This window comes from Phocoena sinus, chromosome 10 (assembly GCF_008692025.1).
Source record: "Phocoena sinus isolate mPhoSin1 chromosome 10, mPhoSin1.pri, whole genome shotgun sequence".
NCBI classification, from domain to species: Eukaryota; Metazoa; Chordata; class Mammalia; order Artiodactyla; family Phocoenidae; genus Phocoena; species Phocoena sinus.
The window spans coordinates 51,866,650-51,883,224 of record NC_045772.1 but is presented as its reverse complement, the minus strand read 5'-3'; the positions used below and the strand labels follow the sequence as shown (position 1 = coordinate 51,883,224).

Below are 16,575 nucleotides of genomic sequence, written 5' to 3'. Positions count from 1 at the left end.
CTGCCAGTGCCCAGGAATTTCCCGTCATGCCTCCCGCCGCCCCGTCCGTCGCCCGGAGCCGGGGAGGAAGGGAGGGAGGCTCGGACAGCGGCGGCGGCGGCGGCGGCTCCCTGGCACTTTCATGAACCCGCGGCGGACCCTCCCGCGCCCCCTCTCGCTCTGTGTTTGCCTCAGCCTCTGCCTGGCCGCGGTCGCGGCCCGGGAAGCCGCTCAGTCGGGTGAGTTTGGGGCTCCTTCCCCGCCCCGCCTCTGCCCTCAACGCCCGGACCCTGCCAAGTTGAGGTGTGACCCCGACCTCCGCTCCCCTGAGAGCGCAGGCAGCGCCCCTTTCAGCCTCCTGCGAGGACCCCCCCCCCACCTCGTCTCCTGAGCCGAGGAGGGGCGCGGGCGGTGAGGGGCGGATGGAAGGAGGGCAGGGCTGGCTTCGCCCCCGCCGACGGGAGGCGTCTGGCAGCGTGGCTGACACCTTATCCCGTCCCAGGAGCGAACCTGAGCCCGAGGGAGGCTCTCGAGCGACGCGGGCGCCCGAGGGAGGGGCGGCCGGGGCAGGGACGCCGCCCCCAGCTGGAGAGGGCGCGGGGCCCGCGGCGGGGGCCATCCCGGAGTCCCCTTCCCCGCGCTGGGCGGCCCCGCCGCCGCGGCCGCTCAGATAACGGGCCTGGACGCGTGGGAACGGCCAGCCAGGCCCGCGCCTCCCGCCGCGCGTCTGGGAGGGGAGTGGGGCGCCCGGCGGCTGGGGGGGCAGCGGCGGGCGCGCGGAGACTAGGGGTGCACCCAGAGGCGCACCGCAGCCCGCGCCGCGGGGTCAGGCTCTCGCGGGCCCGGTAGGTGTCTTAATAGGCCAAAACCGAGCAAAACCCCGAATTTTACAGGTACCAGTTTTGTTTTGTATTTGAGCGGAAAAAAATGCATCCGAGTCTGGTTTGTTAAGTTTCACCCTGGACTATTTACAAGTATATGATCGAAAGGTGCCATTCCTGCCTTATTTGGTTTATATGCTCGTTTGATATAAGCTGTCAAATGGGGGTAATTTTGCAGTCTTAACAGGATGATTTTTAAAGATAGTTTTCTTTAAATCATGTGGAAAATATCAGTGTGGAATTTTTTTAACATAAGGTTACTATAAAAAGTAATTATTTCAAAGTACAAATGTAGAGTTTAAGGTAAATGTGAAATTGCACGAACTTCTATATTTGTGATGAGTATCTAGTCATCTCACTTCTTAATTTTATCTGGAATGGAAGAACAGAAAATATAATTCCTCGGAGTTGAGATTTCTTAGGAAATTTTAGTTTGCTTTTGTTTTTGCCACCAATAGAGTAAACTGTCAAAATATGATATGGCTAACAACTAGGACTTTAAATTAGTTGAAAGCTGACTCTACTAAGCATAGATTATATTCAACACCCTCTGGTCTATCGCTTCATGTTTCCATTTGCATTGCTGGTGGCAAAATAGATTTTTTTTTTTTTTTTAGATGTTGGGGGTAGGAGTTTATTAATTAATTTATTTTTGCTGGGTTGGGTCTTCGTTTCTGTGCGAGGGCTTTCTTTAGTCGTGGCAAGCGGGGGGCCACTCTTCATCACGGTGCGCAGGCCTCTCACTATCGCGGCCTTTCTTGCTGCGGAGCACAGGCTCCAGACGCGCAGGCTCAGTAGGTGTGGCTCACGGGCCCAGCCGCTCCGCGGCATGTGGGATCCTCCCGGACCGGGGCACGAACCCGTGTCCCCTGCATCGGCAGGCGGACTCTCAACCACTGCGCCACCAGGGAAGCCCCAAAATAGATTTTTAAAAAATAGTTTTGTCTGTAAAATAATCTTTAGGATTCATGTAATTTATAAAATTGTCAATTCAGATTGATGGGAGATTTTAAAAATATTTAGTATTTATCGATGTTAATTTAAGTAATAGTACCAATTTCATGTTTGCTTCTAATTAATATTGTTTTTCAAGAAGACCTACTTTTTAATGGATTTATATTTTAGGAGTTACTTTAGTAGCACTTCTTGGGGAACACAACAGGTTCTGTCTTCACATTTTATCAGCAGTCTTCTAAAATATTCTGTGCTGAACGATAAAGGGTAGATTGTAACTGCCAGAGATTATCTGTTGTTTTTTCTTTTTGCCCTCCCTCAGTGATGTGTTGACTTACCTAATACTTGTGGTCAAGCAGCCCTTGAAGACCCAAATCCATAGTGCTATGGCCCCTTGCTAGAGGTTTTGAAAACCAAGTTTATATTTTGGACCATTTAAAGATTTATTCTTTTAATTTTGGTCCCAACTGACATATTAGTCTAATTTCTGGTGATTTTTATTAGGGCCCTATGTAAATGTCTGGATTTTTTAATATTAAAATAAGCATCTCTCTGCCATTGAGAATTTTGTCACAGTGCCTAAACTGCCTGTCTGCCAAGGTTGCAAGCATACAACCATGTAGGTTCTGAATCAACACACAGTATTTTGGCTTTTCAAGGTGCTTGGTCTAATATCTTAACTGAAGTGTTAACCCATTTGGTCAGAAATCTTTACCCTTTTGCTAAACTTAAGTAACAAGAATATCCAAAAAATATCTCAACAGTAGTTTTCATAGATTTTTCTAATACAATTTTTCTTTTATAATTAAAAATAAATTTTCAACCATTAGAGCAGCTTTAGGAAATAATGCTTTTTGATTCTGTCATAATCTGGTCACAGTCCCTTTGATTTTTTTCTCACCTGTGTTACTATAGTTAGGGATTTGGTTGATAAATTTGGTTTTGATATTTAGCTTCCTTCCCTGTAAAATGATGAAGTTGGACAGAGTCTCCATGTCCCTTCCACCTCTAGGATCCTGTAATATTGTTTTTGTTTATATAATCCTGCAGAGCCATCCACTACATTGGTTCAAACTTCTGATTGTCAACTCTGACTTGCTATACTTGTTTAACTGCTTTACTTGTAGTCAGATCTGATGGGTGCGGATCCAGCTTTGGGGAGACTGGATCTGTCTCAGGAAAGTCTTGATACCTGGCATATCACACAGATGCACACACCTGGACAGAGTTCCATGATATTAAGCTTCTGTTAACTTTTTTCCCCTTATCTAATAGCAGGAAGTGCTGGTTATGTCATAGGGTAAATAGTTAAGCCAAGCCCTAAGATGGTTTGATATTCAGTTTTGGATTTGGGTCTGGGCTAGGGATACCACTGGAGAGCACCCAAACTTTGTGTGGTTGGGTGCTAATTACTTGGGGCATTCCAGACGAAATGCCCTATATTCAGTTATGACCTTTTTCTCATGCCTTAGAGGAGACTGAATTGGACCTACCCATCGGGTTTATTCAGAATTAAATCGGCTTTGGGTAGGAGGGTAATCAGATAGCTATTTAATTTACTAGTTGTTAAGCATCTCTGGTTGCTGTACAATTATCTCAAGGCTTTACCTTGAATATTCCTATATTTTCTCCTTCCTGGGGATGATGGGTTTTTCCCTTTAAAAATGCCCAGCAGGGCTTCCCTGGTGGCGCAGTGGTTGAGAGTCCGCCTGCCGATGCAGGGGACACGGGTTCGTGCCCCGGTCCGCGAAGATCCCACATGCCGCGGAGCGGCTGGGCCCGTGAGCCATGGCCGCTGAGCCTGTGCGTCCGGAGCCTGTGCTCCGCAACGGGAGAGGCCGCAGCAGTGAGAGGCCCGCGTACAGCACACACACACAAAAAAGTGCTCAGCATAATCCTGTATCTCTGTTCACATATTTGTCTGTATAGCATACCAAAGTCATATTTATGGCTTTTAAGGAAATACAAATGAAAAGAAAGTATAGGAAAGGTAGATCAGTAATAAATCAACCAGTTGACCTTATGAAGGATTTTGGTTATTGCCGCATTTAAGGTTCTGTTCCAAGTAACACAAATGAACTTGAACTAGTTTTAGGAAAAAGAAAGAAAGACAGGGATTTGATGGAAGCCAAATGCACGCAGACCTTATTAGGAACCAGGGACTGGAAAACCTGGAATTTTCTCTGTCTCTAGTCTTTGCATTTCTTTGCTTCATTGTTCTCTCTTTGCTGACCTTTTTTTTTTTTCCTTTTTTTTCCTGTGTTCACAGTTGTATGTGGCTGCTCAGCAGCTGCTGGGTATTTAGGTGTCCCTCAGTTCCAAGCACGGGGAGAGACTAAATCAATAAGCCTTGACCCTGAATTCCTGAGAGAAAGAACCTGATAGACATAGCTTGGGTCACATGGTTGATCTAGATTTTCTCTATGGTCTCTTCTAATTCTAGACTTCTTTGTACTACGCAAGGTGCGTAGTACAAAGTGCAAACATTTACATGGTTTGACTTTGCATTTTTCAATTTTATATTATGGGGTTATTAGTTCTTAAAATGTGTGTATAATTTTCTCTTGGTTGCAATGTGTGCATAGAAGAGTGTGTCACCTTCAGTGGATCCTAAGATGTAGAGCTGTTCATTCATACTGCTGCAGGAATGCTGAAGAGCCAGGCTCTGGGGAGTAAATTGAGTGTAGCACCACATTCAGGATTCAACGCATCTCAGGATCCAACTGAGTTGTGAATATCCTGTTTAATAACAACTGATCCATCCTGCAGATAATCATCTGCATATTTTCAGGAATTAATTGAAGTAAAACATAGGGTTGTGTTTTTTTTTGCGGCACACGGGCCTCTCACTGCTGGGATCTTCCCTGCATCGGCAGGCGGACTCTCAACCACTGCGCCACCAGGGAAGCCCAAAACATAGTTTTAATTCATTAAAACTATGTAAGTGATCATTAGAGACTTTCAAAATAGTAATAGTTTAGGCACCCAGAGTTCATCAGGTTTTTTTTTTTTTCCCTATTTCTCACACTTCTAGCATTTTCCACCTCTACCTTTCCTTTATCTGCTGCCTGGAATACCTTTCTGTCATAACCTGTTGAAGTCCTTATGGTCTCTGTTGCATGGTATTTTGTGAAGCTTTCTGCGTCTCTTAGAATTTCTCATTTCCTTATGCTTCTAAGACATTTTTACCTCTATTGGAGCACGGTTTTACCATCTTGCATTATAAAGTCCATATGTGTTCATATTCTTCACTGGACTGTAAGTTCTATGAGAACGATGAATCATCTCGAAGAACTCTGGTAGACTGTTAGCATCCATTGTCCCAGGTAAAATGCTTTCAACCTTTCAAATGTTCTGAAGCGTTTATGGCGTCCTGCTTGTCACTACCTTTTTCTTTTGACGTTGGAGCTCAGTCACACGGCTCTTCTTTGTTGGGGTTCTTGTCTGTTTTCTAGATTTTACAGGCTTTTCCATGAATATGCTAATTTCCTGTGTGAGAATCAACTATATAGAATGATAGGATGTTTTCCTATAAATTGAGATGGCGTGGGGAAGGAGAATATAGCAAACTCATGTGGAAGGAAATCAACTTTTGTCGAGTACCCAATGTTTACCAGATCAGATTGGGCAGGTGTAGAAAATAATTGGAGCGTATATGAGGAGGAATAGTAGGAAAATAAAGTATAAAGATGGAAAATTAGGTTTGGCCTAGAACATGGAAGGCTTTTAATGCTGGACTAGGAAATTTGGACTGGGTTAGTAAGCTATGAGATTGAAGTTTTTTTGGTGCTGGAAATGTCATAATCAGAGTTGAATTATGGGATATATTATCTAATAATTCAGAGGATGAATTGAATTGGGAAAGAAACAATTGGACTAATAAAGAAAAGTTATAAGGGTTTTTGTTAGAGAATGAAGACGTAAACTAGGGTAGTGACAATAGGATTGGAGAAGTATTGCTAAAGCAAATTAGACAGAGAGAAACAGTTAATTGGATGTGGGGAAAGAGAGGGATGAATAAAAGGTGATGGTAAGATGTTAAGCCTGGGTGATTAGGAGAAGTGAACTCAGAGCAGGTTTATAGGTGGGGGTAAAAAGTAAGTTGTGTTTTAGATCTACTGCATTTGAGGCACTGGAAGAATATGCATGTGGAGATGTGTGGTGGAATTAGAAATGTGAGGCTGTAACTGGAGAGATTGGAGCTGGAGATGAAATGTGTATGAGTAAGGGAAGTTAAAAATAAAGGGGAGAAGAAGAATTTGTCGACTGGAGTAAGAGCAAGGGCACAGGAAAAGTATCATAAAGAAGATATAGTTTGGTCTGGCTTTGAAAGATGCCCAGGTAGTACATGGCGTTCTGTCCATGATCTTTCCTTGTTTAGGGGACACCGCATTTACTCCCTCCACAGTTAGTGCCTGGGAAACACTGAACAAAGGGTGCTGCAGCCAGAATGACCTTCCTAACCTGCAGAATTGTTGCTACTACTTCTTTGTTTAACCCCCTCCCGTGGCTTCTTAAGATAAGGGACTAACTCCTTAAAAGTCTTCACCATCACCGAGCTCCTCTGTGCTCTGGGCCTCCTACAAGTTGTTCAGTTGGCCTTGAACACACATTCTGCTCAGTCTCCTCCCCGTTCCTCCCTTTACCTTCCCCAAGAATGTGAAGCAGATACGATTCCCACCAGGAGGAGGACTCTTTGGCCCTTTTTGTCCTTTATGGGCAGTTTTTATTGCCATGGTCAGGTTCTTATCCATACAATAATTATTGACCATTTCCTAATCTATAATAAAATAATTTATAATAAATCACATCCCTCCCCCTTTCTTACAGAATGCTTTGCTTCTCTTATCTCTTCAAGTGTCACCTGCAAGGTTCTTGCACTTGAATTGGCCACCCTGGCCACAGTACCCTGACTCTGATGCTTGGCTGTGGTAGCCTGGAGCAGCACTGTGACCTGGCATTTGTATAATTGGGTTGCCCAGCTGTGTGCTGATTTGGAAACAGCGAGACGATTTCTTGTACCTGACTTTCTGAAGGAAAGTGGAGGGAATTTATTGGGTTGGCCAAAAGGTTCATTCGTTTTTTTCTGTAAGATGGCTCTAGTAGCACTTAGTTGTCTTCAACTTCATTCGAAACAATTTTGTTAGAGTGTATGTGACAGCTGTCATTATCAACGTGCATTTTAAAAAAGACATCAAAATTGGTGAATTTTTTGTGTAGCCATTTTAATATTGAAAATGGAAAAGCAACATTTTTGGCATATTATGGTTTATTATTTCAAGAAAGGTAAAAACGCAACTGAAACGCAGAAAAAGATTTGTGCAGTGTATGGAGAAGGTGCTGTGACTGATGGAACGCATCAAAAGTGGTTTGCAAAGTTTTGTGCTGGAGATTTCTCTCTGGACAATACTCCACGGTCAGGTAGGCCAGCTGAAGTTGATAGCGAGCAAATCGAAACAGTAAGTGAGAACAATCAATGTTATACCATGCAAGAGATAGCTGACATACTCAAAATTTACCCAAATCAAGCAGTGAAAATCATTTGCACCAGCTTGGTTATGTTAATCGCTTTGATGTTTGGGTTCCACATAAGTTAAGTGAAAAAAACCCTTCTTGACCATATTTTCACATGAGTCTCCACTTAAACAAAATGAAAATGTTTCTTTTTTAAAACAAATTGTGACGGGCAATGAAAAGTGGATACTGTACAATAACGTGGAATGGAAGAGATCGTGCGGCAGGTGAAATGAACCACCGCCAACCACACCAAAGGCCAGTCTTCATCCAAAGAATATGATATTGTGTATATGGTGGGATTGGAAGGGAGTCCTCTATTATGAGCTCCTTCCAGAAAACCAGACGATTAATTCCAACTGCTCCCAGTTAGACCAACTGAAAGCAGCACTCAGTGAAAAGCGGCCAGAATTAGTCAACAGAAAATGCATAATCTTCCATCAGGATAACACAAGACCGCATGTTTCTTTGATGACTAAGCAAAAGCTGTTACAGCTTAGCTGGGAAGTTCTGACTCATCCGCCTATTCACCAGACATTGCACCTTCAGATTTCCATTTATTTCGGTCTTTACAAAATTCTCTTAATGGAAAAAATTTCAATTCCCTGGAATACTGTAAAAGGCACCTGGAACAGTTCTTTGCTCAAAAAGATAAAAAGTTTTAGGAAGATGGAATTACGAAGTTGCCTGAAAAATGGCAGAAGGTAGTGGAACAAAAGGATGAATACATTGTTCAATACAGTTCTTGGTGAAAATGAAAAATGAGGCTCTTATTTTTACTTAAAAACCGAAGGCACTTTTTGGTCAACCCAATACTTCATTGAGAGGACTTATTTGCACCGACTGTAAATAAAGGTTTGTAAATTATGGAGATGACTGCAGGTGAAATAGAGAAACAATTCTGGTAGAGGAAATGTGTTCTCAGGGCCTAGCTTCCTGACCAACGGTCTATCCTGGTTCTAAGTTTCTAAAAATAGTACTTGTTCCTAATGCTCGTCTAAAGTGACCTGTTTATGTTCAATGTACAGGATTAAGAGTAATTTCTAACTCATTTCAAAAAAGGGGACCCTCCCATGTGCTAGTAGTTGTGCTTTTAGTAGCTGTTGACTGAGAAAATACTAGCAAAAATCCACTGTAAAAATTTGAGTTTTTTTTTTAATATAAAAGCATTATCATATGTTTGGAAAGTACACATATGTGGAAATTATGACTCACAGAGTCTATAGACAACACTTGATTTCTTGCTTTGTGGATCCTCTCAGGGAGGTTCTGGTCTCAACCTTCAGCAACTCCTTGTCGTCTCCCTTTAGAGCGTGGGGGAGACTTTTGTTTGAAAATTTGAGCTGTAGCTGAACTTTTGCAATGACAAGAAAACTTCTCAACATCTTCTTTCAATAGCAATTGCCTGTTTTATGCCAGGCAATGTACTTTATGCTAAAGCCTGGCTATTATGTAGTCTCAGGGATTAGTACATGAACACTTTTCAAAAATTATATTTTCAGGTATATAAGCATCATTTTTAGGGCTATCGTGCTATTATAAAGGTGAAAATTAGTAGATGATTTGCATGCAAGTACATATCTTCTGCAGTCTCTGTTATGGCCATGGAATAACTAGCTTTTATTACTATAAATTACACAGTGAATTTTTATGGTTTGTTGGGTCAGTTATTTTATTTAAAGGCAAAAACAAAAATCCAAACAAAACAAAACCAGCCAGTCCTTCAGAACTTATGTTAAGGCCACATTGAAAATAAGCCCATGCTGCATGTTAGAGTCCTTAAAAAAGATCAGGACAGCCCTTGTATAAATCCTAGAGCCCTGAATTTTACATTATTCTTTCATTTCTCTTGCTTCTATTGTGTTTAGTTGTCAGAGAGAGAATCTGGGCTTGGTTGCTGTTGGGAGAGATCTATAGTGACTATTGTAGGTGGATACTTCTTTTATCTTAGATTACTAGTGTGAAGTAAGGAAAGGTAGGGCCATGTCTCCCAGTACACAGTATAAGAGAATAGATAGGACAGTGGGTGAGGGGCCACAAGTGGTCTTGGAGCTCTAGGCTGACAGTTGTTAAGTGTGAAAAAAAAAAGTGCATGCATTGTTGTCCTTGTTCCTGATTTCTTGTGTGTGAATATGCCTTCTAGTCAGATCACCCTAAGGGGCTGGGAAGAGGATGGGGGGGGTGAAGGCAGAGGGTGTTTACCTGTGTGCAGAATCAGTTGAAAAATTGCAGACTCATTAGCATATCTTCATTCTTGTGTATATGTTCATGTCACAGGGGAGTCAGCATAGTCACTGGATAGCGACTTGGAAGACTGGGTTTCCTAGTCCTGCTCTTGCCTAAGGCATTTTAACTCTGTGCCTCAGTTCTCACATCTGCAAATTGAACGAATTCAGATGGGCAATACCTGATGTTGCTTTTGCATTCTATAATTCTATAGAATGATTCTATAATCTCTGGGTTGTCTAAAAGTCTTCAAGTACCTTTCATAATTTTTAATGGAAGTGACATGATTAATAAATTATGCAAAATTGTGTTCTCTTGTTATGTTTGGTTCAAGCTGTTTATTTTGTGGAACTAAATATAAAGGTTATTCTGAGACTAAGATCCTATATTTGAACCTTGTAGCCTAGTGTAATTTGATCCATAAGCAAAGTTACATAACCCTTTTAAAGATTTAGTATTGATTTAGAGGATAGGTTACAATGTATTAGAAGCATCATATTTGCTATCCCATCTAAAGTAATGGCATTAAGCAGGAGAAATTATGTTGGTTGTTCTAAATGTACAGCTAAGAATTGCTTAATTAGGCGTGGTGATCTATCTCAGATGGGAAAAGTCCTCTTTTATCAGGGTACACTGCCAGTGGAATTTGCCTTTGACCATATATATCCTAGAAATATATTTAACTCTTAAAACTAGTTAATTTGGTCTTATCATTAAAGAAGAAAATCTCTTCCCTTTAGCTTTAAAGAAAAAAAACTTTACTAATTTGAGAGGTTAAAAAAGGTTTTCTCTTGCCTTTAAAATGTATTAGTAAGTTTTTCCCTTTTTATTATAAAATATTTCACCCACACAAAAAGAATACATAACGCCTATGCAAGTTATGAAGAATAATTTCCAAAAGTCTGGGTACCCCCACTCAGCTTCAGGAATGGAATGTTGAAGCTGTGACCTTCACCAGTCCTATCTTCCCTTTACTTAGAAGTACTCACAGTCATGCATTTTGTGATTATCACTTAACACAAATGATAACTGATAAGCTCTTGCTTTCTTTATAGGTTTACCATAGATGTAGCCCTACATATTTTATTGTTTAGTTTTGCATGTTTTGGAACGCTACATAAATGGTATTATCTGCTGTATAACTTCCATAAGCTCTTGCTGATAAGCTCTTGCTTTTTCCCCCCATGACATTATATTTGTATTATCCATATTGGTGTATATAACTCTATTTTTTTTAGAGATTAGCATTTCTTTTATTATCTATATGTTTTTCTACTTTTTATTTATTTCTGCTCCTTGCACATTTATCTGTTAGGCTTCTTGTATTTTCCAGTGGATCAAATCTTTGTATTTTCTCCCATTGGTTTTATGATTCATTATCCATATATCAAATAATAATAATAACGATAATGATAATAAATAGCAAATACAAACAAATGTTACTATGTGCCAGGCACTAGTTTAAGTATTTACTGTTTACATATATTAACTCATTTAATGCTCGTGGTAGCTTTATCAAGGCTGTACAATATTATTATGATAGTTCATATATTAAGATTAGTACCTGAGGCATTCCATCATTTGAATCCAGGCAGTCTGGCTCCAGAGTCCGTGCTCTTCATCATTACACTATTCTGACTCACTCCTTATATAGCCGTTTCTTTTGATTACATTTTTTCCCATTTAACTTTTTAAGGTATTAAAATGTTTTTGTGACATTTCAAAAAGAATGACTATAGTGTGATGTTCAGATTGGTTCTCCTGTACAATACCAGTTGCTTAAAGTCATGCCAGTTTAATTTGTGTCATGGTTAGACCATGACTTTTTTATACAGGTGTGGTTTTTTCCCCCCATTTTCTGGGGTTTATTATTGCTTTTTTCTTTCTTTTTTCTAATTAGAAGAAAAAAAGCATGCCTTCTTCATTATCCTTCTAAAATCTTTCAGTTTTTTACTTTTGGTGTGTGGTTTGGAATTGATTCCGTTGATTCCCTATGCTAATTTGGGCCAGTTTCTTCATATTTGGACAATGACATCCTCTTTTAAAAAATACGTGAGTGACCTTATATGAATCACTTAATCTTCCTGAGCCTTGGATTTCCCAACTAAGCTGTTTTGTTAGGTATGATTATTTTAGTAATCAGACATATGTGACTTCCTGTGTGTGTGATATAACCAAATGTGAAATAACCAAGAGAGATCATGTAGGAAAATAATTAAAGGGAAGTTCTTGATAGTGATTAGAAATTGCTGATTTTCCCCAACCCCTTAAATTACAGAGCAAAAAACTTTGGCATAGAGAGAGAAAATCCCTTTGTATCCTTACTTTCTTGGTATAGCTGTAATTTTTTCCTAAATTGATTAATTTCCTAATTAATTAAATTTTCTCTTACATTCAGTTACTTCACAATTTTTTAAGGTTTCCCTAAACTCTTGGATAATCTCCTAATATTCCTCATTTAAATATGCTCAAATTTCTCTCATCTTAAAAAACAAACAAAAAGCCTACTCAGCCTGTCATCCTCTGTGACAAAGTTGTTTTACAAGTTGTTCACATCCTTGCTGTCACTCTTTTTCTGTCATCCATCCAAAAATATGTATTGAGTTAGATATATGATCTTAGGCAAATTAATTAAGTCGTCTGTGCCTCAGTTTCTTCACTTGCAGAATGGGGATAGTAGTGTTCCTACCACATGGACTGTTGTAATCGTTAGATGAGATAGCATATGTGAGTCACTTAGCACAGAGTCTTCCACAGAGTTAATTCACAGTAAACGTTAGCTAGCAACTTCATCATCACCATCCTAGTCTCATCATTATCATTGTCGTTCTGGAACAACACTCTCCTTGACCTCTGCCTTCTTTGGCCACTGCTCCTTCATCTTCTTTACTAGTTCTTTCTCTTCTAGCTCATCTCCAAATGTGGAGGTTCCTCAGGGCTCTGACATTTTCTTTTCTCATTTTACACATTTTCTTAGGCAATCTTATTTACTCCATGGCTTCAGTTCCATTTGATAAATTAACTCCCCGCAAATTTACCGACAACCTAGTTCTGTACCTAAGCTACAGTCCTATATATCCACTTTCTTCTATAGCATCTCCATTTGGTTGCTTGTGTGTACCTTCAACATGTTCAAAACTTATTTTTTTTTTTTTTTTTTTTTTGCCCACGCTTAAGTCTCCCACCTTGTTCCCTAGCTTAGTAAATGGTATTGCTAAGTGCCCAGTTCCTTGAGCCAGAACTGGAGTCCTCTTAATTTTTTTTCCCTGTCTCACGCCCTGTATGAATCGTGTGCCTAGATTTCTACAGTAGCTTCCCAGTTAGTCTCACTACCTCTGTTCTGATGCCACCCCCATCCATTTTCCACCTTTTAGTCATGGCAGTCTTTTAAATTCAAAGATCTGATCATGTTACTCTCCTTCGATTACTTCTCTTTCTTTTTAGGATGAAGTTCCAAATTCTTATAATAGCTTCAAGATTTGTTTCTGCCTACCTCGTCAGCCTCGTCATCTCCCCCATCTGTTCCTCACTTACACCTTCCAGCCACCCTGCTCTTCTTTCATAACCTTCAGTGGGTTACACACACTCTTATCTCAGGGCTACTGCTCATCTTTTTCTTTGTCTGGTACACTTCTTTCCTCATTCTTAATCTGAGCAACACATTCTTATCCTTCATTCTTAGTTTAAATATTACTACCTGCAGGAAGGCTTTCTTATGCCTCCCAAACTAGACTACTTCCCTCTGTTATATAGGATCTTTATTCCCTTTCTGCTTCTCCGTGATCCTTATTGTACTAGCTAATACTATCATTCTTACAAAAATGTCAGCTTCATGGTGGCAGGGACCATGGCATCTTATTTCTCACTTTGTTCCCAGCATCTGTTTGTTAAGTAGAGTAAGAGATGGATGCAGCGTGGGCTTGCCCAGTTTCGGGAGTGAGAGGCTTCTAGCTGAGTTTGGTGTGTTTTTCTTAATCTTTCAAGGTGATAAAAGGGGAGAAGAGAAAAGTTTAGGTTTACCATAGTTTAACTTTCAGACTTCAGGGGCCTCAGGTAGAGAGGAGGGAAGCAGCATCAGAACTGGAGGTGGCTCTAGCAAGTATTGCCTTAGGGTTGAAGTTTCTTTTCTCTAATTAGGGTGACATCAGAAATTCCAGGCAGTGCCCCGAGTATTTCCCAGTTTTGACTGTCTTTTTCAAAAGTCAACCTTGACAGTGCTTCCCAAATCCTTGGTGCGCTAGGCTTGAGAATCACCACAGTACCCCTGCTTAGTGTGGCTTTCAGTGTCAGAAGTGCTTGCTGCAGTGACCTATGGGATCTAGACATACATACCCTGTGCCCGTTATCAAGCTCTCCATACCTTTGACCTACCTGTTCTCTTGACTTGGCTCCTCCTATTTAGAATTCTGATTCTCTTTCACTAACTTGCAGGAACAGTGTTTGCACATGGACGAGTTGGGAGTTGGCCTTTTCTTCAACACATCCTCTGTACTTTATCTTGCACAAGTTTATCCTATTTTAGTTCCCAGGGCTGATATATATATATAGATTTCCTCTATTTTTATATTCTATTTACCATTTCAGTGGGAACTGGTAGGAATCTGATTAAGGGAGAACATGAGTGTGTTCTCTCTTAAAAGATATTTATTCGTGTTGCCACTTTTGTCTGTGTGTGTGCACTTGCGTGTGCACATGTATGTGTGCATGTATGCAGTCTCTCTTTTTCTTTCTGCTTCTTTTCTTTTTGATCCCACTATACCATTTATTTGTTTTGTAACTATATGAGAGTCATTTTTCAGTAGGTGCATTTAAATCATTTATATTTTATGTTATCAGGGACATATATATTTTTAAATTTTTGGCCGTGTTGCGTCTTTGTTGCTGCGCACGGGCTTCCTCTAGTTGTGGTGAGTGGGGGCTGCTCTTCATTGAGGTGCAAGGGCTTCTCATTGCAGTGGCTTCTCTTGTTGCAGAGCACGGGCTCTAGGTGCGTGGGCTTCAGTAGTTGTGGCACGCGGGCTCAGTAGTTGTGGTGCACGGGCTTATTAGTTGCTCCGCGGCATGTGGGATCGTCCCAGAACAGGAATCGAACCCATGTCCCCAGCATTGGCAGGCAGATTCTTAACCACTGAGCTACCAGGGAAGTCCCGATCATGGACATATTTGATGACACTCTTTGTCCTGCTGTTTTATCCCTTTTTTTATGATCTTTTCTCCTTGGTTTTCAATCTTTGGCATATGGTTTCCATGTTTTATTTACTTTTATCTTTCATAGGGATTGAAACAGTGACATCATATTTTAGGTTCCACGGCCTTGAACAAGTGTTTAAAAATATCATTAAACCTGAACTAATCTAGTCATCAAATTAAAAAAAGTAAGATTCAACAGCGTTTTGCCCTTCTCTGCAGGAAGAATTTTGGATTCTTTTATTTTATTTTTTTCCCACTCTGCTTTTGTTAACTAGAGTGGGACCTGTAGATCTACATGATTGTTGCTGAATTGTTATTTTTATATTATATGTTCACTCTTTTAAGGACTGTTTTTATCTTTTTCATTTAATTATGTAATAACATCTGCATTCAGCGATTATGACCATACCTTTGATACCTTAACTTCATCATTCTTAAGGATATTTTGATTCATGTGCCATTTGGCTAGTCTGTCCAAGAGTTGATGTCTTTCTTGAGCTCTCCTGTTACCTGAGGGAAATACAGAATGTTGTATAACGTGTTACCTTTCCCTTGCAAAAAAACATTTAATTGAATCCAAAAAAGCATAATTAGGAGGCTAGAAAATGCTTATAGAATAATCTGAATGCAAATAGTACTGTAATTATAGAATATAAAATGTTGCTAGCATTCCCTATGGAAGAAGTACCTGGGAACAATGGAAGTTACCGACACTCAGATGACAAATCAAAGACATTGATGGTTCAGTGGTAGAATTCTTGCCTCCCAGATGACAAATCAATATCAGTTACAAGGTTACTACTGGGAATTCGGTATCTCTAAAGTTCTAGATAATTCTCAGGATCATGATGCAAAATTAGTTATAAGTCCTAGAATAGTTTTATCTTTGATTAAGAGTGAATGATATTGGCAGTTTTAATTGAATTACAACAGTATTTTATAACTGCTATTGATATGTTCAAATTAGAGTTGACCAAAGTTTACTTTGTCAGATTCCTGTTTTATTAGTACATTTGCCTCATGCATGCATAAATTTATATCACTCTATATAATTGACTGAAACAGTTGGTTGCAAAACTTGAAATTGTTCCTTTTTGCCAAAGATAATGATTTTTTGACAATCACTAAAACATAATTACTGAAATAGAAAAATCAATCTTAAATTAATCTTACCTGAGTTGTCTGTTATACAATCACCTCATTCTTACCCTGCCCAAAATGGAACTAATTAAACCCTCCAACCCAGACACACACACATGCACACACACGAACGCATGCACACTCATGCAAACATGCACACATGCATGCACTCTCATTCTCTATCTGTATCTCTACATGGTATCTCAGACCTCCTCTGCTTTTCCTTCTCAGTAAGGGAAGTAAAATTCACTGAGCAGCCTGCTAGTTATCTCACTTAATCCTTCCAAAACTTAGTGAAATAAGTGCTATGGTCTACATTATGCAGGTTAGGACTCAGAGACAAGAAACTAATTTGCTCAGGATTTATCAGCTGGTTAAGTGATAGAGTCAGAAGTTAAACCCAGTTCTGACTCTTTCCTGTATACTGCACTTCCTGGGTATAGGATAGGACTCTAGTCCTGGGCAAACTAGGACATTATGAACAGAGATGGGGGAAAACAGAGGAAGTGACATGTTTGGTACGCGGGCCTCTCACCGTTGTGGCCTCTCCTGCTGCAGAGCACAGGCTCCGGACGCGCAGGCCCAGCGGCCACGGCTCACGGGCCCAGCCGCTCCATGGCACATAGGATCCTCCTGGACCAGGGCACGAACCCGTGTCCCTTGCATTGGCAGGCGGACTCCCAACCACTGC

General features: G+C 40.5%; 1 protein-coding gene across 3 annotated transcripts in view; it reads left to right on the top strand.

The window, feature by feature from the left end:
- The first annotated feature begins 35 nt into the window (after nucleotides 1–35).
- The window catches only part of MSRB3 (methionine sulfoxide reductase B3), a 166,013-nt gene continuing 149,473 nt past the window's right edge, over nucleotides 36–16,575 (top strand). Inside the window, exon 1 of one of the 3 annotated variants that reach the window (XM_032647041.1) lies at nucleotides 36–218. In XM_032647041.1, the coding sequence (XP_032502932.1) occupies nucleotides 122–218 (97 nt within the window). In that variant the 5' untranslated portion in view covers nucleotides 36–121. The remainder of the gene's footprint in view (nucleotides 219–16,575) is intronic. The other 2 variants (XR_004351935.1, XM_032647042.1) reach the window with 2 other exon arrangements.